Source organism: Porites lutea, chromosome 6 (assembly GCF_958299795.1).
Source record: "Porites lutea chromosome 6, jaPorLute2.1, whole genome shotgun sequence".
Classification (NCBI taxonomy): Eukaryota; Metazoa; Cnidaria; class Anthozoa; order Scleractinia; family Poritidae; genus Porites; species Porites lutea.
Genome location: NC_133206.1, coordinates 12,213,355 through 12,233,929, shown reverse-complemented (window position 1 = coordinate 12,233,929; position 20,575 = coordinate 12,213,355). Strand labels below are relative to the sequence as shown.

Below are 20,575 nucleotides of genomic sequence, written 5' to 3'. Positions count from 1 at the left end.
TCGGGTTTAATTTCCCAAAGCTCTTTTTGTGCTGAATACTTATTAATAGCGGACTGAGAAAAGAAAAAAACAAACTTACCAATTTGTCATTTTGATTACCCCTTCAAGCAAAGTTAATTAATTAACATAACTGGGCATATGATATCGAGCCATTAAATAATGCATGCAGTACTACTACCACAGGCAACCCAACAACATTTTGGAAGTTGTTTTTTAATGTTGTCACTTTTGCTCAACCTTTTCTTCCGGCTTATGGGAGCTTTGCCTGCCATTAATTTCTAGCCACTGTAGGCATTTTAATGGTTTTCAAAAAGGAAAGACCCAATCCAATTCATACTATTTGTAAATCCCATATTATCACTTTCCCTGTGCTGTTATTGAAAAATGTGATGATCAGCAAGGGACAAAGAACTTTTTAACCTTCTATATCCATGGACTTGTTCTCCATGAGTCTCTCCACAGCTCAGTGGATACAGCACACACCAGGTGTTTGGGAGGTCATTAGTTTGAATCCTCTCAGGGACTTAAGATCTTTGCTTTGTTCCATGCTCAAAATTTATATGGGGAGGCTCCGCCCAAGAGGGGGGTGAATAGGGGTATGCAAATCTGCCGATCCACTGTGATTCATTAACTAAATCCGCCATTAAAATTTCACCCTGAATCCGAAATCAGGGCAAAAATATTTTAAATACATGTAAACTCCAAAATCTGGTCCCCAAAACTGGATGAATCTGCAATCCGCAGGATCTGGAAACCCATTGAAATCTCACTTTGAATCCAAAATCTGGGCAAAAATATTTTCAAAATCTGCCAATCTGTTTGCCTATTCACCCCCCTTGCCCAAGGTCAAACCACTAACTGACCTTTCGACATACCATTTTTGGCAGAAAATGTATACTTCCTAATTCCTTTCATATTCCAAATATTTTAGAAATTGCATCCCTTTTAAATGCTGTAGATGCACTGTCTTTAAAATATGAATTAATTGAGAAACCAGAGCGTTTTCTCAACTATTTTACAGCCCTGAAATTTAATGCTTTCGTTAGCCTTTTTGGGCCTTTTACAGGCAGAAATGACCAATTCCCTACCCTTTCTTACCCTTTTTTGGGAAAATAAGATGCATCCTAAGAATGCAACCCAAATAGTTACAGTAGTTTGATTCTCAGTTTCTGCTAATAGTTAAACCTAAATATTTCTGATCATGAATAGTTAGAGCCAGGAGACAACTTAAGAAATTTTAAATAAACATGACTGATACTATACATACAGTTATACAGTTTTCAATGACCAAGATTTATTTAAGAAATCAGCATTCTTTAACCCCCTTTGATCACCCTATTGGCTAGAACATGTCATGGGGTCATTTACGATTTTTACTTCTTCAGCTATCATTGATCTCATTATTTTACACTCCTTTCCGAGACAAGACTTGTTTTTACCTTACCCATGAGTTTTACTGGTTCTTACACCGAGGATGAGCTAAATTTTCCTTGGCAAAATAATCTAATTTTACAGAAAAAGGTGTCTGGCATAGACAAGGTTGGGAATTTCAAGGACTTTTCAAGACGTAATAAAGAAATCAGTACTTTGTAAGGACCTAAACCAAATTCAAGAACTTTTCAAGATGACTAGTAAAATTCAAGACCTTTTCAAGATTGTAGGAACCATGTCCATTACAAATTTAGTAAGACCTTGGCTCATCCTAACTCGTGAAGGCAGCCATATTTCCAGTCATCACTTCTCTCCACCCGAAAAATTACTTTTACATCTGTGTTTGCAGGCTAGGCTCCTCCATGTCTTGTATTTTTTGGTACATGTGTATTTTACCCAATAGAACTGTTTACTGCTTCTTCCAGAGATTGTTTTCAGCTACACTTTTTTCAACAATGACAAGAAGTTGAACTGCTGGAAGGGATAACAGTTCTGTTAAAAAAGTGAAAAGTTTTTCTTCATTTCCAACACACTCTGGAGAAGACAGTTTAGAGTCCAAATTATAGTAACTTTCATTTATTTTGCGAACAGCAAACCAGTGAGGTCTCTTGACTGGTACTTCAACTCCAATAATGTTTACATTTGATGGCTTGTTTACAACAAATCCAAATATATGCTGAAGTTCTAATGTTTCTAAGGATCTGCAAAAACAAAAAAGAGGTGAAAACTATGGTTGAAAAATATCAATGAAGAAATATGGTATTTAATATTGTTTTCTAGTACAGGTGAGATATTATTTTGTGGGTTAATTATTATTATGTAAATGTCCTGAAAACACTCGTGTAAAAGGTTACCAAGAAATGTTATGGACTGAGAACAACCTCTCCATTTCAAGTGGCAAACGAGCACGCGAGCAAGCAGCAAAGCCCTGAGGGGCAGAGGAAATGAAGAGCTCTCACCATCTTTCCCAGACCTTGTTACCGTGTCTTGTTTTGCTTGCCACTCGCATGTGACTTCTCTCAGACACCGTACAGCTTGCTCGCAGGCTGCTATGGTTTTCATTTTTGTGAGAGATTGTTGCATTGTCATCACAATGGCCGACTCAATTCCAAGCATACCTATACCCCCAAAAGCATTTGTTAAGTACTGACATCTCCTTTGGCTCTCCACATCTGAGCAAGAGTGGACAAAATTGCTCAAACTCTCGTCTTTAGCCAAAAAGATCTGTTTAAAGGATACCCTGCTAGCAGAGTTGCTTCGATCTTTCTGCTAGCAGGGTATTTAAAGGAAGGTGAAGGTTGAGAGAAATCCTTTTCAAAAAAGATTATTGCCACGCTTGTGACACAAGGTTTGCCATCTTCTATGCTCTCCCGTCCTATTGCATAAGTTCACTGTTTGTCAGGACAGCACAACAACAGACAAAACAAAGAAACTGTGCTGCAAAAGTACCCGCGAAATTTTGTAACACAACATTGAAATGAATAATGAAATGAATGAAAAGGAAACATGTAAAATACTCTGGCCTTTTCCTTTGAAAAAGCTGTAATGTAAACGGTAGACGTACTCAAGGACTGATGGCTGCTCCCAGCATGATACACTGCACCAACACCACGGCAAAACGTTTACGCATGCGCCAGGTTGAGCATTTCCGGTCTCTTTTTCAGTCACACTTTCCAGTCAGATCAAAGTCTCCCGCGCTCTCGGCTTCTGTGCAGCTTGTGGTTCAGTTGTTCTGCTTCATGCCGCTCATGTTTTTGACTATTTTGTAGTTATTGAAATTGCTTTTATGGATAACCAGGTACAGATCACTGAAACAATTAGTCGTATAGTCGTAATTTTGGCTAGAGCGTCAGGTAAACTGATTCTCATTCACGAAAACAAAGTTTTTGACTGTTATTTTTCACTTAACCTGGCTGAAACTGAGACATAAAAAGTTATCATTGCAAGCTTGTGTATTGTAGTTCTAATTTTCAGTTCTTCAGTTTCTCGGTCTTCATGCGTTAAAGCCGATTCGAGCTTCATTTGGAAAACGACAACACGCAATCGCTTTGTAGTTTTATTTACCAGTGAGTTACTGTGTTTTGAAACGAAACTCTTCTGAGTTGATTGCCATGAAACATAAGCTTAATTATACTGTTGAGGTTTGCAGCAAGTTGACAACTCTATTAATTTTTTTCATTCTCAGAATCAAAGAGCGAAAGGTTGTTCGATGGCTTTTAGAAGTCGAACTTTTCATGCCATGTATTTAGCAGCTGGAAGTTTCGTGTTTGCATGAGATGCAGCCGAGCTGCACAGTCTGAAATTACTGAAGTCTTCAACGAGTCTTCAACCAAAGAACAACCATGTGAAAGAATTAAATAGGCATTTTCTTGAATGAAAGTCATTTATAGGCATGTTTAGTTTCCCCGCACTGAAAAATCCGGGTGTTCGTGACTGCCGTCATCAAAGTCGAAGTTGTTATTAAATCCCGCCCATCTCTTGTTTTGAGTTCTTGTTTTCTCCGATAATAAAAAAATTATTAAACAAGCTAAAATTTTATTTCCTGGTTTTAGTGTTAATGATAATGATGACTCCTTTTTGGTTTCTTTCCTAAGTATTGTTATTCTTTTCTTAGTTGTCGCCTTCTCCCAAATTAATTTATGCCAAACCAGTAGCATGCAAGAAAGCCAGTAAAAACAAATTCGTCATCTCGAGCGCTTGCGACCTGCAAACTTCAAACATCATTTTCACCGTTGGTGCAAACAGATAACCATGTGGTGCAAAAGTCTGACGTTAGGAAAATATATAAGCTTTCGAATGAAGTGATTTTTTTCGCTCCCCTTTTTGTCTGTTTCTCCCTTTTTGCTTTTAAACTTGGTGCGACGGCAATGTTATGCTGACGGTATTGGTTTATATACTAGACCGGAAATATAAAGCTGACCGGATGTCAAATTTTGTGCTCATGCGCATTGCGTTTTGCCACGGTGTTCACTGCAACGATATTCTAATGATCATCTTTCCCATCAAAACCTTTCAGAAACAACTCAAACTCTTGCAAGATTCTTTAAAAACAATCTTTTTCCATTTTCGTTGAAAGCTGTGCGTGACAAAATGAGAGGAAAGGATAGAAAACTCAAAAGATTGTCCATCCTCGCCAAGATTTCCAAATGCAACACTTCAAACAACATGGGAAAACAAAACTACAATATCCTAAGTTTTGGCTACACGGAGGTCAGCAGTTAAAGCTGCATCATGACTTGGATGGTTGCCCCAGGGGGGGTAACTCCAGATTTCAAGTGACAGGGATGATCGAATGGGGGCAAAAATCAAAACCCAAAAAAATCCCTAGGGCTTCAAACAAACGCAAAAAACTCACTGGACCAAATTTTATCCCCCCAAAAATCCCATGCCGAATTTCCGAGCCATAAAAATTTCCAGAGGAACTACACAGCCAGGATACGCAGGGATCATACGCAGGAACCATCACACGCAGGAACTATCACGACTCTTGAGATTGTTTGGAATACTCAAAAAAATCCCTACTTAAATCAACCTACCCCAAAAAATACATGCCAAAATTTTTCGACCCCAAAAAACCCCCAAATTGAAAATTTCACACCCATAAAAATCCTTCAATCATCCCTGCCACTTGAAATCCGGAGTACCCCCCCCCCCCCCCCCCCCCGGATGGTTGTCCACTTCATTTTAGGCCTTCAGAACAAAGTGATGGTAAATTCGTACACAATACAAACAAAAAAGGACATCACAGCCTTTCCTTGATACTTTCAGAAGACCACAAATGATTGATCTTTGACGTCTTTTGCTTTGAAGCAAACAAACCAATGCTTGTAGCCATTGCGACCATCGTTAAATTATTAAAACCAGACGTCAAGATAGCAGCAAACCAAGTAATTTTCAATACTTGCTCTTTTTAAATCATTTTATTGTTTCAATCATTTTCAATTGAAGCAAGTGGTTATTTTTGTCTCTTTTCTTCCATTTATTGCACGAAACCCACAGTGCATGATATTATAGCCTAATTTTCACATAATCAACCACATTAAGTCTCAGTGGCGCAATCGGCTAATCCATCAACTAAGCATCTGATCTGACGGGTCGTGGATGAGTCAGTTCAAACTCCGGGTAAGCCAGAACAAATAATAATAATTTTTATTTATTATTTATTCTTTGACTAAATTAAAATTTTTTATCTTAGCCAAAACAACTCGAAGTGATCTCAAGATATCTTGAAGTAGTTCTGGTCTCACTTCATGAAATATCTGAAATAAGCTAAAAAGTCATGAATTTGCATGCCCAATCTTGTTCTGACACTTGTGCATAATTTTACAGCTATTTTTCACATTTCAAACTACCTTGGGTCGCAGTGGCACAATCGGCTAATCCCTCAACTTAGAGACTCATCTGATCTGAAGGGCTGCAGGTGAGTGGGTGGGCAAGCCAAAAGAAAGCAAATCAAAGAACTCAAAGTGATCTTGAGATATCTCGCACCAATTCGGCTCTCACCTCGTCAAATAGCCGACTCAAACCGAAAACCTACAGACTTTGCGTGCCCAATCTTGTCCCAAAAAAGCAACTTTGTGACATTACTGAGCGGCACGAATCCCTTACTTGGTGCTCTGCCCAAGTAATAGAAATTTTAGTTATTCAATTTAATTAGAACAACAACAACAACAAATATATTCATGTTTTACAGTCGTGCTCGTCAGAAATGTGTAAATTAGCTTAAATGTACAAAAATCAAAGGAAACACTTACAATCTCTTGTCAAACCATACAACTTCATAGTTCTTCAGCTGCAGAGCTACCATCATTACATTCACATCATAATTTCCCAAACCTAGCATGTTTTTATGAGGATTTACAAAGGCATCTGGGCTGAGCTGGTAGCTAATGGCATCCAAATCTTCCTTACTATATGCATTTCTGTCCTGGAATAGATTGTTCAAGGAGTGAACGGCACATAGCATCAGTCTTTGACGCTCATGATATATTTCCATCTTTTACACATGTCGGTGACTTTACATAAAATGTCGATGATTTTACATGAAGGAAATACCTCTTATGATGCAACGCCGCTGCCTGCGCCGTTCCGATAATTTTTTTTTATACTTTTCAATTTTTAAAAACATTTTCCATACTGCTCTCTTTTGAGATTTTATCTAAATGGGATTTGCTTAACGAATATTTGACGCATTTCAAAACACATCGTTTAAAATCAGAAAAAAAAAGATTTCGTTTTCGGAAAAACATCTGACTTTCTGCTTTTTCGGGGACTGGGGACAATAAAACTGCGCGCTTGCGTTAAGGCTGATGAAATTGACATCATTTATGAGAAACAAGAGGAGCCGTAATCTTTTGTTTTGTTTTGCTTTGATGTTGATTGCACCACATTTCCGCACCTAAGTTATCAACGGTATATTCTATGATCTTCCCACTTTGTGCAGAAGTTTGAAGGTTGTGGAGCTAAAGCTGTGAGAAGGGTCGTATCTAGATCAGTGCTAGCCTTGAAGTCCAGGAATCGTGGACACCAGTTTATTTCTCAGTTTATCTGATTAAAAACCTATGGACTCTGTATAGCAAGGAGTGGCCGTGCTTAAAATTTACGGTGAGTAGTAAATTAAGATCAAAGGCAACAAAGTTTGCTCGTAAAAGAGATTATTTTCATGTACAGCTTATGCTAGCTTTTAATACCTTTTGTTTTGTTTGACTGCATGGTCTTCATTTGCATATCTGTTAGTAATTTTGTTCTTAAGTAAGTTTATACCAGTTGCTTGGTGGATTCAAAATTGGTTGCGACCTTTCTCCATGTAAACCTTTCCAGTGGAGTCCTGGGTTATTGCCTAAGTTTGATAATGTCTCATGTCAGCATAATTTTTAAAGGTAGCAAAACATGTTCTAAGAAATGTGTATTTACATGTTACATTGCTCACTGTGGTGAGCATGATAGGCTCATATAACTGTTTGGCTCCTAATAGCCACTAGCTTTTATAGTTATTGATCGTGTCTACACTGTATAATGGTGGTCTTAAATGTGGCTAAATGAAATTTAGGCTAAGTTAAATTTGAGACAGTGCTGTAATTTGGACAGGTTCAAATTGAGCACTGGGCTACACTGTTGTTTATAAGTTATTTCCTTGTGTGTTTTCAATTAATGCAGATCGCAAACCCTCTGTCAAAGAATGAGTGCTGCAGCAGAAACGATAAATGTAGAAGAGAAATTTTCAGGGACATCATTAAATAATAAAAAAAGAGGATCATCACCAGATAGTGCAGAAAACCTGTTTGCTCCAGACAGTGAAAGTGAGCTTTACCTTGAGGAAAATGGAACTTTTAATGGGACAGAACATGCCATTGATCAAAGGGTAAGTTGTCATGTCTAAAACCAACACGCTAAATCCAGTGCACATCATGATGTGCCTTAGTTATGTTTGGTATCTCTCTTTTGGGCATAGATATCAGGATATCGTTAGTATGAACGATGATGAAAGAAGAAATTTCTTGTCTTTGCATGGTGGATAATATTGTAGTATTATCATAGGGGATCAAATCATTTGTCAAGTAGCCACTTCCAAGGGATGAAAACAGTGGAGAATCAGCCTAAAAAGTGGTCAAAGAAATTTAAAGGAAGTGATCACTTATGAGGGTTTCCAAGTGCTTTGCACTGACTGGAAAAGTGTGGTATTTTGGCTAAATAAAGTAGTGGCCTACCAACAAAGAGAGATGTGATTGGAGGACTTTAATGTTTTGGATCTGCAAGATGATTTCTCACTATCTTTCCTTTTGGCTTCCTTGTTGTTCCTGTTGATGTACAGGTCCCAAAGTTATGTTTGAAAAATACATGCAGTTATGAAAACATTGGTGTTAATCATTTAGGTGGCTCTGATCAGCCCAAATGATGAACAGTTTGATCTTTTGCTCCATAAACTGAAAGAAAGGTTAGAAGAAGGGCACGGAGAAACTATATATGAAATTGGAGTGGGAGGTGAGTCTGTTTGGTTCCCTTGAACATTTATGTGAATCATTGTAGCTGTATGAATAATTTTGTTATGTCATGCTATTATTGATGTAACCCTTGTTGTCAGTGATATTATCACCATCATAATCATCATAATTACATCATCATTATCATTATAATTATCATCATGGTGATCATCATCATCATCATCATCATCATCATCATCATCATCATCATCATCATCATCATCATCATCATCATCATCATCATCATCATCATTACCATCAATTGAATTCAAATCGTTATGGGGTAACACATTTTTAATTCATAAATCCCTGAAAGGGCAATTTTCAGGAGTTATTGCTGTGGGATGTGATATGGAAATGAGTCACTCACTCACTTTGTGGACTCAGGTCGGTGTGTCTCTTTTAAGTGGGAACCACCTCTTGCAAAATTTTACTTCTGTGGTAAATTTCTAGAAAACGTAAAATCCCACCCGTACTTAGGAGTTGAGATAGATAATAGACTTAGATGGAAGGATCACGTAAACCAAATTTCTAATGCCACCAACAGGACATTAGACTCAGAAGTTTCTGGTACTGAATGGATAGTATCAAAAAGACGCTCCATGTAACCTTGGTTTGGCCTGAGCTTGAGTACGTGGCTTTTGCCTGAGACCCACATTTTAAATGCGACATCGTCAGACTAGAGGGAGTGCAAAGAGCAGCAGCCTGCTTTTGTACAAATGATTATAACTGGCCCTCAAGTGTCACTTCCATGTTAAACAAATTGGATCTATGCACCCTCAAAGAAAGGAGAAGAAGATCTCGTTTGATCTTCATGTATAAAATTATTCATGGTTTAGTTGACATTAAGATTAATGATTTTTTAAATTTTAGCGATGAGACTCATACTAGAATCAGCCATAGAGTTAAGCTTCTTGAACCTCACTGTAAGAAAGCTGTGTTTAAGTTGTCATTTTTCCCAAGAACTGCTAGAGACTGGAATCAGCTCCTCCCCGATATGCCTCCTATTTCGTCCTGTGAAGAATTTAAAAACTACCTTAGTTAATTTTTTTTTATTCTACTTATTGTTGCATGCAGTTTTTACTTGTATATTTTGTAAACTGTGGTTGGTGTGTTGCCTAACTGGCTTTTACCAACCTAATTGAAATGATAATGATGATTACCATTATTTTTAACTTGAAATAAAATTTATTTAATACTTTATGTTATCATATGAATGTTTTTTATTTTTTAAAATGCATTTGTGAGTTCCTCCCAGTTTTTACTTCGATTGTGAATCTTAGTCTGTTGTTGCTGGGTATAATCAGGCCAAACAGGCTAATTTAGCCAGACATTGAAAACTTACCATCCAGATGGCATGTTTTCCTATAGAATTATAAGAGATTAAGTGAGTTTTCCTTGTATTACTTCCTAAAATGGGCATCCATAGGATGGCGCAACAACCTTCTGGCTAAAACCTTGAGGTCAAACCTGAGTTTTCATCATATCATAGCCTCTCTCAGGGTTATCAATGGTGTTATCAATGCCCCACAAAAGTTGTTGGCTACTTTTAGTGTTTGAGTTGGGTAGATGTAAACAGAACAAGTCTTCTTTTTGTTTTGGTAGGTATTTTTTCCGCAATGATTAATGGAATCTCATATATCAATCCTGCATAAATAAAATAAAGTTTTGCACCCTAAAGATGTCCAAATCTTCTTGCAGGTCTCCCTTTGTCCCCTCTCTGACATGTTCATGTTCTGCCTAATAATGTTTTTCTCCCCAGTTCTTTTTTTATTATTACTAAAACACCCTGATCTTGAGTTAAACATTACAAATGTTTTGTACCTTCTAATAATCTCTTCAATGTCCAAAATACATGTAGATGGAACAGCCAGTGGCCTCAGTGATGAAGACCTCAAAGCATCAGCAGATTCTTTAAAGTTGCTAGCTGAAACATGTGATGCTGATGTTGTCTTGCTGAGAGAGAAGCCAGCAGAAGAGGGGACTGTTGCAGAGTATTTAGTGCGAGTCAGGGCAGATGAGAATGATTTCATGGAAGTGAGGTGAGTACTTTGATAACTTCATTGTGTAAAATAATGTATTTAGTTAAATTTTTTTTTTTAAGACAGCAGTAGTGAACAGGCTACTCTACAATGCAGAATTAATGTGGTCTCCCACAAGGATTCTTTGTGAACCTTGATAGATGCAGCACCTGTTTGATCTGGGACATGTCGCACTTAGCTGGAGTAGGTAAATTGGCAAATCTGAGTTCTATGGAAACCTACCTAAGATAGGGCTGACGATTGTTGTTTATTTCTACAGGTCAGTCCCCGGTTGTTTAAATGCTGGATAGCGCTATCCACCAGATAAAAATCTATCCACTGAGTAGCGCAATTGGTTTCCCTAATACTTATCCGCTGGATAGTGATTTATCCAGTGGATAACACTATCTAACGTTTGAACAACCAGGACCTGGACTACCCAAGAAATCATAAATAATATTATATTCTGTTTGGGCATTTATCACATTGCAGAGGGAGTCAGGGTAGACCATCAGTAACAAAGTTAATATTCTTGGTAATTGAAGGATACGAGTTGAACTGTAAACAAACTGAAATACAACATAAAGGATATTAAATAAAACAAGAAGGGTGATTGTCAATGGCCAATCATGAGTGAATGTTTGACTCATTATAGTGGCATCATTAGAATTTAAGAGGAAATTGTGCCCCATTTTTTGTGGACACTTTGTTGGAAATGTTTGATTTCTTACCAACATATATGTTGGCTTCTGGTATTCCAAATCCAATGAACATTTAGAATCGTTTACTTTTCAAATGTTTACTTCACTGAGTTAAAGAAGTTACAGAAGAATACCTGGACCATTTGTCTCCCTTTTAATCAGAGTTGCAGTGGTAGGTAATGTAGATGCTGGCAAGAGTACCTTACTTGGAGTACTAACCCATGGAGAACTAGACAATGGAAGAGGAATGGCAAGACAAAGGTTGTTCCGCCACAAACATGAAATGGAATCCGGCAGAACCAGCAGTGTTGGCAATGACATTCTTGGGTTTGACAGCAAGGGAGATGTGGTTAACAAGCCTGATAGTCACGGTAAATTTTCAAACCATTTGCTTGCAGAAGGGATAATTCCATCATGAAGAAGTTACTTTCAAGGGTGTCATATAAAATGTGGTTGTACCTCTTTTCCTAATCATTTCCAAAAAAGAAAACGTTTTCTGTGTATGCATAGCCTAATATAAACATGTGAAGGCGTTGGGAGAATTTGAAACAGTTGTGGTAACCCGAGACAAAGTCTAGCTAGAATTCTAACAACCTCTCGAGTGTTTACATGTATGCATACACAGTAAACAAGTTTTCAGTTGCTTTTATAAAATAAATTTCCTAAGAAAAAAAAGCAAAAATCTTTGTTTCTGGCAGTGATTAAAGGAGAAATTCTTACCAGTCATGAAGTGTTGTACATGGCGTTTTGTAGGCGTAATCAGTTCTTGATTTGCAAAAAAGATGCTTTCAAAAATACAGAGTTTTCTAGTTTAAAAATATTATGTCAGCTTAAGTGAAAAAAATTGATACAGCATGTTTGTAAAGATTTGCCAAGAACTAGCCGACGAGGAAATAGGTAAATAAAGTGAACTTTTCAACTCAAAACTTTTTTCAAATTTGTGCTTGCATGATTATTGCGCATACAGCAAAATGTTTCAAGGTCACAACTGTGTTTAATACATACTCTCATGCAAACACTCTTCTCGGCCAATTATCAGAGCACACATGCCATTTTAGTTATTTTATTAAATATATCAACAAAAATTTAATTCAAATATCGTCAACATTACTAACAACAAATCTTACAAGCTTTACTCTGAACAATCATGAGGGAACACATTACATGACAAACTTTGCTGCAGTCACCTGGCCCCAGTGGTTCAAAAGGTGGATAAAGCTATCCATCGAATAAATCTCTGTCCAATGGATAGCACGATTGGTTTTCTTAATACTTATCCACTGGATGGTAATTTATCTGTGGATAGAGCTGTCCATCTTTTGAACAACTGGGGCCAGAAATAACAACAAATTCATAATTCCTTATTACATTTTTGTTTTGTCAGGTGGAGGACTTGACTGGTCCAGAATATGTCAAAAGTCCTCAAAGGTATGTGTCATAAATAATCCAAAAGCTTCTAAACTTGCCTATATAACCTCCTTTTCCCAATCTGCTATTGAAGACATCCTTATAAACCAAGCATATTAATATAAATATTTTTTGTTTCCAGGTTATCACATTCATTGATTTGGCAGGACATGAAAGATACTTAAAAACAACTATTTTTGGCATGACAGGACATGTTCCAGACTTTGCAATGTTGATGGTTAGTACACACCTGTGCCTTGGCTGCATTCCATGTTCAACCCCAACAGACTTAATAAATTAACGGAAATGTGTTTCAAATTTCCCTTCAACCTGATTCGCATTTTTAACAGGCCAATCATGGCTCGTACTCAAATCCTGGTACACAGGTGAGGGCCTAGAAAAAGGATTTGGGTGCTGTTTCACAGACGGACTTAACCAGAAGTTAATTTCTTTCTGTGGCGGAGGCTAACCTATAAATGTGCCATGCATGTATAATGTTATTATTTCTTTACTGAAAGGTTAATGACATACATAAAATACCGTAAAATTCCGAAAATAAGCTCCGGGGCTTATATTTTTCAAAGGCCCTTTTTGAAGGGCTTATTTTTGGAGGGGCTTATATCCGGAGGGGCTTATCTAAGGAGGGAAATTTGCGTTTCAAAATCGATTGGGCTAGCCTTATAGTTGGAAGGGAATTTACCTTTTTTGCTTTGTTTTACTTTGTATTTGAGGGCAATTTCCAAGTACAAGGTCCCGGGGGGCTTACATTTGGAGGTGCGATTTAACGGAGGGTTTTTTGCATTACCTGTTTGGGGGGCTTATATTTGGAGGGGCTTATTTTCGGAATTTTGGGGTATTTCAGATGAAAGAGTACAGCCAAACTCCAGTGATACAGACAATGAGGGGGCCATAGAAAGTGTCTGTATTATCAGGCTGTCCATATTAAGTGGGTCGAATTTAGAGAAAATGTACAGGTTTCCAAGTCCCAGTGACAAAGCAAACTGTCCGTAATAATGAGATGTCTGTATCAAGCGGGTATCCATAATGCAGAGAACAACTGTTTATGAAGGCATTTAGGGGTTCTCAGTCAAAACATAGTCATGGCCCAAAAAGCCAGATTTTAAACTGAATTTCTGCATCCAGAAAACACCTTGTTCTTCTAGATATTATTCTCCCTGGTTGGTTGGCACCTACTTCTACACCTGGGTGGGAAGAGACAACCTGGACCAAATTTCTTTTCATTCTAGAGAGAGTCAAGGTGAAAAAACAGATATGTATTTCAACACATCAATGAAACTTCTACATTGTCACCCATTTACTAAAGAGTAAGTTATCCTCAGTGAGATTTTGACAAAGAAGTTCTAAACAATTTTAACTGGACTCTATAAAATCCATGATATCAGCGTTGCTCCTCTCTGCAATTCAATTTTTAAAATGCCATCAGTTAGTAATGTTTAATATATTAAATTAAAGTTTCCTTTACACTAATTTTCCCTCCTAGATTGGATCAAATGCAGGAATTATAGGAATGACGAAAGGTAAGAGTGTGAACCACCATTTCACATAGTCATCCGCGCCAAGCGAAGGTCTCTCCGTCTGCAAGGCAAAGGCAGAACCCTCATTTTATAGTTGTTATTTTAACACCAGAGAATTAGTCTGGCCCTGGGAATCGAACCCTTGACCCCCCAGCCTCGACAATCAAGCACTCTACTACAGAGCTAATCCTGCTTGCAGTTTTTATAGTCATAAAAATGTCTGAAAAGCACTGTTCAAAGATTTTTCTAATTTTTAATATCATTGCAGTGCCTTTAAAGATTCTTGCTTTGAATTAAAATGAATATTTTCTGCAAAAGGAATTAAAGGCAAAAGAATGTTATCTCTTGAATTTTAGGGAAAACAATGTTACCCCTCAAATTTGACAGCTGATTTCCCTTGCTCTCTTTTAAAAGCAATATTTATTCCTCTGAAAACAAAAGGCATTAAATCTGTCTATGTTACAAAGATTGCAGTGGGAATTTTTTAAGGTCATTATATTTTACTGAAACAATATTCCTCACGAGATCTTGGTTGGTTGTTACACAATGTGGCCTTATTTTGTTTTAGAGCACCTTGGCCTGGCTCTTGCACTAAATGTCCCAGTGTTTGTTGTTGTTACCAAGATTGACATGTGTCCTGCAAATGTGCTACAAGATACTATGAAACTCCTGACCAGGATTCTCAAATCTCCTGGTTGCCGTAAAATCCCTGTTATTGTACAAAACCCTGATGATGTTGTTGTGTCAGCAACAAACTTTGTCTCTGAGAGGTGAGTGAATAGCTTTTTTCAGTTTCAGTTTATTTATTTTGGCAGAAAAAAGTATACAGTCAATCAATATATTACAAAAATGATAGTTAAAGATTAAAAGTGGTGTAAATTACATAAGTGGCAAGTGGTGAATCAGATAAGGCAGGGTTGTCACCAAGATTTCAAGTTGCTGGTTAAATACAACAAGTAGGCGGGGAATCCAACAGCTAGGGATTTCTTTTGGTTCTATTTTTTCTTCTATTTTCCAATAAAAGAAGCCGGGGACCACTCTCTTAGTAGCTGGGGAAAATCCCCGGCCCCCGGCTCTTAATGACAACCCTGTAAGGAGAAATGTTTTCAATCTGGATTTACTGCGCTTTTCACAAACAAAAGTCATTTGAATTCTGAAGTTCAAAAGCCAACTGACGATTGCGTTTTTTCGCTGCCGTCAATCATCTTAACGGACCTCTTAGGAAACAAAACTTTACTTTAACGGGTTCAAAAGGTCAAGGTTTGTGATTTGTGATTGGTGGATTTCGATCCGTTTTGTGTGTTTCTGTGTTTCCAGGTTCGTTGCTTGTGATCGTAATTATGATTGACGGCAGCGAAAAACGCAATTGTGAAGGCGGCTTTTGAACTTAAGAGTTCGCATGTTTGTGAAAAGCGCAGTAAAAAGAGAGATGTATAGTAGCAGCACTTTGTATATTGTGATTAAATGAATTGAAAGCTTTTGGACCCTGCAATCTTAAATCAAAAAATCTTATATTCGTTCGTGCAGGAAGTAAGTAGGAAGTATTTGAATTTCTGGTATTATAGGAATGAACTTGGTCACCTCGAGAAAGGTGACCACGACTGCTTAATAGAGGTGACCGCTTAATGCAGGTCAGTTTTACCGTAACTAAGGGAAATGATTTCCGGGACTTTGGTAAATGACTGCTTGATTCAGAAGAGTTCGCTTGATACAGGTTTGACTGCATTCATAATGCAGTTGTATCGCCTGTAAGCGACTTCATAAAATGCCCAGGTTGACGGTTACTTATATAAAGGTGTTGTGGCTCAGTAATGGAAGATCATTCACCCCAAAAAGTGGTCGCGGTCTTTTATGAGAAATGGTTGCTTATTAGAGGTGCAAACTATGATGCTTTGACTGGGATAAATTTGTACTTTGTTCTTGTTGTTGTTGTTGTTTTGTTTGTGGGTTGTTTTTTTTAGTGAGGTATTTTGAACAAATGTTTCTTGCTGTTTTCCCCCAGAGTGTGTCCGATTTTCCAGATTTCCAATGTGACAGGAGAAAATCTGGACTTGCTTAAGATGTTCCTCAATTTACTTTCTATCCGCGCTCATTTTAAAAGGGATGAACCATCTGAGTTCCAGATCGACGACACCTATTCAGTTCCGGTAAGACATTTACCCTGTCACAACGCCGTAGATAAAGCCTCGACAGGCAGTGGGTTTACCTTTAAATAAAGCAACTTGCTGACCAGACTTTGTGGTTTTGTGTGCGAGTTAAATCTGTTCCGCGAAAATATCGCTAAAGCGTCAAACAGTTGTTTTGACTCTGCACAGTAATCGATAAACTTCGGGAGAAACGTTGATGCATATCGGTGGTAGAGTGAACCACAAGAATTTGATTTTTTCAACTGGGTTGATTATTGGCCATCGTAAAAATCCGGAATTAACGTTAACGAAGGGCCAGCGTTCCAAGTAGCTTTGTCATTCCTTAATGTGTGCTAATTCTCCAAAGCATCTCAGTTCGTGACATTTTTTAAAATTGTTTCAGGCTTAAGGCTAATGGAATCAGTTTTTGTAATTTTCAGGGTGTTGGTACAGTGGTATCCGGCACGTGTCTCCGAGGAACCATTCGACTGAATGATACCTTGTTACTCGGCCCAGACCCCATAGGTCAGTTTCAGCCAATCCAAGTCAAGACAATTCATCGTAAGAGAATGCCTGTGAGAGAGCTTAGAGCAGGCCAGACGGCATCATTTGCGTTGAAAAAGGTTTGTTCTGTATTCACCATAACATATAACTTGACCACTGAAATAACGGCATAAAGATAAAGGTTTACGTCGGTAACTCGTAACAATTAGGGAGCTTAAGCAACGCATTCCTGTAAACAAAAGCATCAAGTCGAGGCTCGGGTGGGCAAAATACAGTGATTTGTATGAAATTGTCCACCCGAGCCTCGACCTCATTTCTTTATGCTTGCTCACAGGAGCGGAATGCGGGAAAGGTCGTTTAGACTGGTAAAATAACAACTTTGCACCTGCATCACGCTTTTTTGTACATTTCTTTGCCGTCGTTACACGACTACAACGTGAAAATGCCTATTTTGACGTTTTGTCGAGGACGGGAACACAAAAAAACAATTTTCTTTTTCTTTACGTGAACTTTGATACAATCCTTTCGAATTGCCAACATTTGACGAATTAAACAAGATGGAATAAGCGCGATAAAGTTTGAGGCAGCACGAATTCACTTTTTAAGTGACGTTTTCGTAGCCGTCGCCGTGACAAGAGGAGGACTGAATTACCAAGTTACAATTTAGCCATTTCCACTTTTCACTTCAGATCAAACGATCACAGATAAGAAAAGGAATGGTAATGGTTGACAAACAAGTCAAGCCCCAAGCATGCTGGGAGTTCGAAGCCGAAGTTCTTGTACTTCACCACCCGACGACCATCAGTACAAAATACCAGGCTATGGGTTAGTATGACTGAAAATAAGTGAAGGGTGCGTTCCATTGGTCGAATTCCCGAAAAAGAATATGCCAAAGTTTTGCTGCAAATCTCTTGTATCGTGCTTATTGAACGCCAAAATTAGTGATTTCAAGAGTTAATTCCATGTATTCTTATTCTGGAATATGGTCAATCGAACACGCCCTAATAGACTTGACAACACTTAGCTCGCTTACTTCCCGAAATAGCTGTGGCCTTTAGTTGAAGATTACCGGGATCTTCTGAAGACTTTTACTCCTAGAGCACGTTAAGGCGAACGTATTTGTCATTCTATAAACTTAAACAGTGGACAGAAGCAAGACCCTGGCGTTCTTGTCACGTGATCTTTTCCTCTCTCGTTGAAAAAAACGCAGTTTGTCAGTGCTGTGTACCCTTTAAATGGAGACGTATTTCTAGTTTTCTCTTCTTTTTGGACGGAGAGAAGCGACAGTAGTATAGGAGGGACCAGTTAGGCCCCTTTTTTGCGCAGGAATCTCATTAGCGTGCGCAGGAATACATTAACTAGGTGACGTCATAACCTTTTGAATAAACTGCTATGGTATCTCATTAACTTGCGGTGGAATCTCATTAAGTATATCCAGTTTGACGGGTTTATCAATGATGTCATGTTCTATTTTTAGATGGATGATGTCATGGTTGGTATAACCGGTTTGACAGGTTTTAGTTATTTTCGGAAGATGATGTCATATGTATTCCGGGGTACTATGATGTCAAAGTTGTTTTGATTGGTTGACCGGAATTTGAAAGACGCTCATTGGCTGTCTCGTTTGACGAAGCATTCTAAACTTGTCTGTGACTTAAAATCACGGAGGCGTAATGTAATTATGCAAGTCCTATTTCCTGCTGCTGTGATTGTCCTAGTTCCGGTTCACTGACTTTTGGCGGGCAAATCGTGCATATTAATGAGGGCAAAGACAAACTAGCTCTTTTTAGCACGAAATACAATGTTTTACTTACCCCTCACCCTTTTCGATTTTATCTCTCTCCTCAATCCCTTCTCCACAATTTTTATTATTTTCCCTCCTCCTCCTCCTCATTTTTATTGTTTTCCCTCCTCCTCCTCCTCCTCCTGACGTCACCTAGTTAATGTATTCCTGCGCACGCTAATGAGATTCCTGCGCAAAAAAGGGGCCTAACCGGTCCCTCCTATACTACTAGCGACAGCCGGGAATACGTCTGCGTTTGAAGGTTATAAATATAGTGTAATTCTGTAATAAAATTGTCACGTACTGTGTTTTTTGTTGTTTGTTAAATGAAGCCAGTACCCATCTTATTTTTCAGTACACTGTGGAAGCATGCGACAAACAGCAACAATAATACACATGGATAAAGACCATTTAAGGACGGGAGATAAAGCGATGGTTCGGTTCCGTTTCATAAAACAACCGGAATTTGTTAAACCGGATACGCGGATGATATTCAGAGAAGGGAGAACAAAGGCTGTGGGTACAATCCAGCGGATAGACCCTACGGTACATCCTCCGCCTCTTGTTGGCGGGAAAATCAAGCACCGTGGGCCCGGTAGGGGGTCTGCGCTATCACGTGATAAAGGCAGAGAGGGAGCAAGTGCGCAAGCGTCAACGACCTCAGAAAGAACAGGCAAAAAGTGATTGGAAAATACCCGCTTATGTAATAGAAGCTATTCGTAATTTCTCTTGGGTTTCTTATTTCAGATTTTAACGTGTATTTGTTGCATCGTCAAATTAGGTCTTATTCCGACTTTTTATTGCGTATTTTAAATTTTAAGTCCTTTGTAAGTTAATATTTTTCCTAGCGTTCTTAGCCCAGGTAAACGCGTCAGAAGACTGCAAGACTACACACTTATATGAGTAGCTATTTGCAATTTTCCAGTTAGTGGTGTGTTTCGCATTTTATCTCAGTCACGTGCTCGGATTTTCAGTGACATTGATACTTTTACTGCAAGTTTCTAAATTGCTTATTTTAATCCCAGAGCGTTTTCTAACATTCAATTTTTCTCAGACTAGGCAGCCGCATCTGAAACCTTCCACGACGTTTAATTTATTAACCGAGCGAGATGTAGTTAATACTTCGGGTATAACTCTTGAGTTCGCTTATAAAAAAGGAAAAACTATTCCCTCTTGGTGTGGTGTCTTTACCGTTTTTAACTCTATCTCTCTTTTTTAAACCTGGGTTTCCTAAGATTTAGGGATAATTTAAAGAGGTGAAAAATTTTTAACGACGTGTAACTCAGAGTACTGTGATGTTGTCAGTATTTTAATATTTTTAAGACAGTGCATTTACAGCAGTTAAAAGGGATGCAAAGTTCTAAACTAGGTATGTGAAGAGGGTACAATTTGCAGGGGCGGATACAGGATTTTTTTTAGGACGGGGTGCACTCGTCTCTTGCTCCAGTTCAACACCATTAAACTGCATAGTTTTTTTTTTTGCGGAATACCAGTTGTATTAAAAAACCGCAGGGCATCTCGGGGGGGGGGGGGTGGTGCGCACCCTCTGCACCCTCCCCCTATATCCGCCCCTGATTTGTCAATACAGTAAAAACCCTCGAATAAGAACCTAAGATTTAAGAACCTGTTAGGCTAAAATTTGCAATTTAGACCCCCTCTATATAAGAACCTCTTTAGCCTAAAATTTGGAGAAAGGTTCTTATTTTCAAAAATCATTTGTTTCTGTTTTATAGAAAGAGCTAATTGCAATTGCAAAAGGCAAGTTTGTACATATATAAATGTTGTTTGATTGAGGTCATTGAAAAAATTTTTATAATATTGTGTTTTACAGCACAATCATCTATATAAAGTTGTTTTGACTCAAGAAATTAAAATTCAGGTAAGAATAGATCTCTATTATGGTCATATTAAAATGTAAGCAACATTAGGTATGCAAATTTAAGGAGCTGATCACTAAAATCTTCTTAGCAACGACATAATTTTTTGCAAGAAATTAAGAACCTAGATACCCTAAATTTATGTTAACCACCATTTATGTAAGAACCTGTTTAGGCTAACCCTGGAAAATGTAGGTTCTTACTCGTGGG

At 38.1% G+C, this 20,575-nt stretch overlaps 2 protein-coding genes across 2 annotated transcripts; one reads left to right on the top strand and one right to left on the bottom strand.

Annotated features, from left to right (window-relative positions):
* Positions 1 to 1,277: 1,277 nt before the first annotated feature.
* LOC140940106 (josephin-1-like) lies at positions 1,278 to 6,428 on the bottom strand. The gene is made up of 2 exons (XM_073388998.1): positions 6,186 to 6,428; positions 1,278 to 2,132 (listed from the first exon to the last, which is right to left on the bottom strand). Exons 1-2 carry the CDS (start codon positions 6,425 to 6,427, stop codon positions 1,841 to 1,843), a joined length of 534 nt encoding a protein of 177 aa, XP_073245099.1. The 5' UTR covers position 6,428; the 3' UTR covers positions 1,278 to 1,840.
* A 216-nt stretch (positions 6,429 to 6,644) lies between these two features.
* LOC140941154 (GTP-binding protein 1-like) lies at positions 6,645 to 19,654 on the top strand. The gene is made up of 13 exons (XM_073390132.1): positions 6,645 to 7,035; positions 7,588 to 7,792; positions 8,304 to 8,412; positions 10,273 to 10,453; positions 11,296 to 11,504; positions 12,518 to 12,561; positions 12,683 to 12,778; positions 14,042 to 14,078; positions 14,644 to 14,845; positions 16,078 to 16,222; positions 16,642 to 16,824; positions 17,395 to 17,530; positions 18,844 to 19,654. The coding sequence occupies exons 2-13, from the start codon at positions 7,610 to 7,612 to the stop codon at positions 19,170 to 19,172; spliced, it is 1,854 nt and encodes a 617-aa protein (XP_073246233.1). The 5' UTR covers positions 6,645 to 7,035; positions 7,588 to 7,609; the 3' UTR covers positions 19,173 to 19,654.
* Positions 19,655 to 20,575: the final 921 nt, after the last annotated feature.

Excerpts from the sequence above, each read along its gene's own strand:
- LOC140940106 (XM_073388998.1), bottom strand. The coding sequence starts at position 6,427 with ATGGAAATATATCATGAGCGTCAAAGACTGATGCTATGTGCCGTTCAC. Across the intron at positions 2,133-6,185 it reads GTATGGTTTGACAAGAGATT|ATCCTTAGAAACATTAGAAC; the intron begins GTAAGTGTTTCC and ends TTGTTTTTGCAG.
- LOC140941154 (XM_073390132.1), top strand. The coding sequence starts at position 7,610 with ATGAGTGCTGCAGCAGAAACGATAAATGTAGAAGAGAAATTTTCAGGG. Across the intron at positions 10,454-11,295 it reads AATGATTTCATGGAAGTGAG|AGTTGCAGTGGTAGGTAATG; the intron begins GTGAGTACTTTG and ends CCTTTTAATCAG. Across the intron at positions 12,562-12,682 it reads TATGTCAAAAGTCCTCAAAG|GTTATCACATTCATTGATTT; the intron begins GTATGTGTCATA and ends TTTTGTTTCCAG.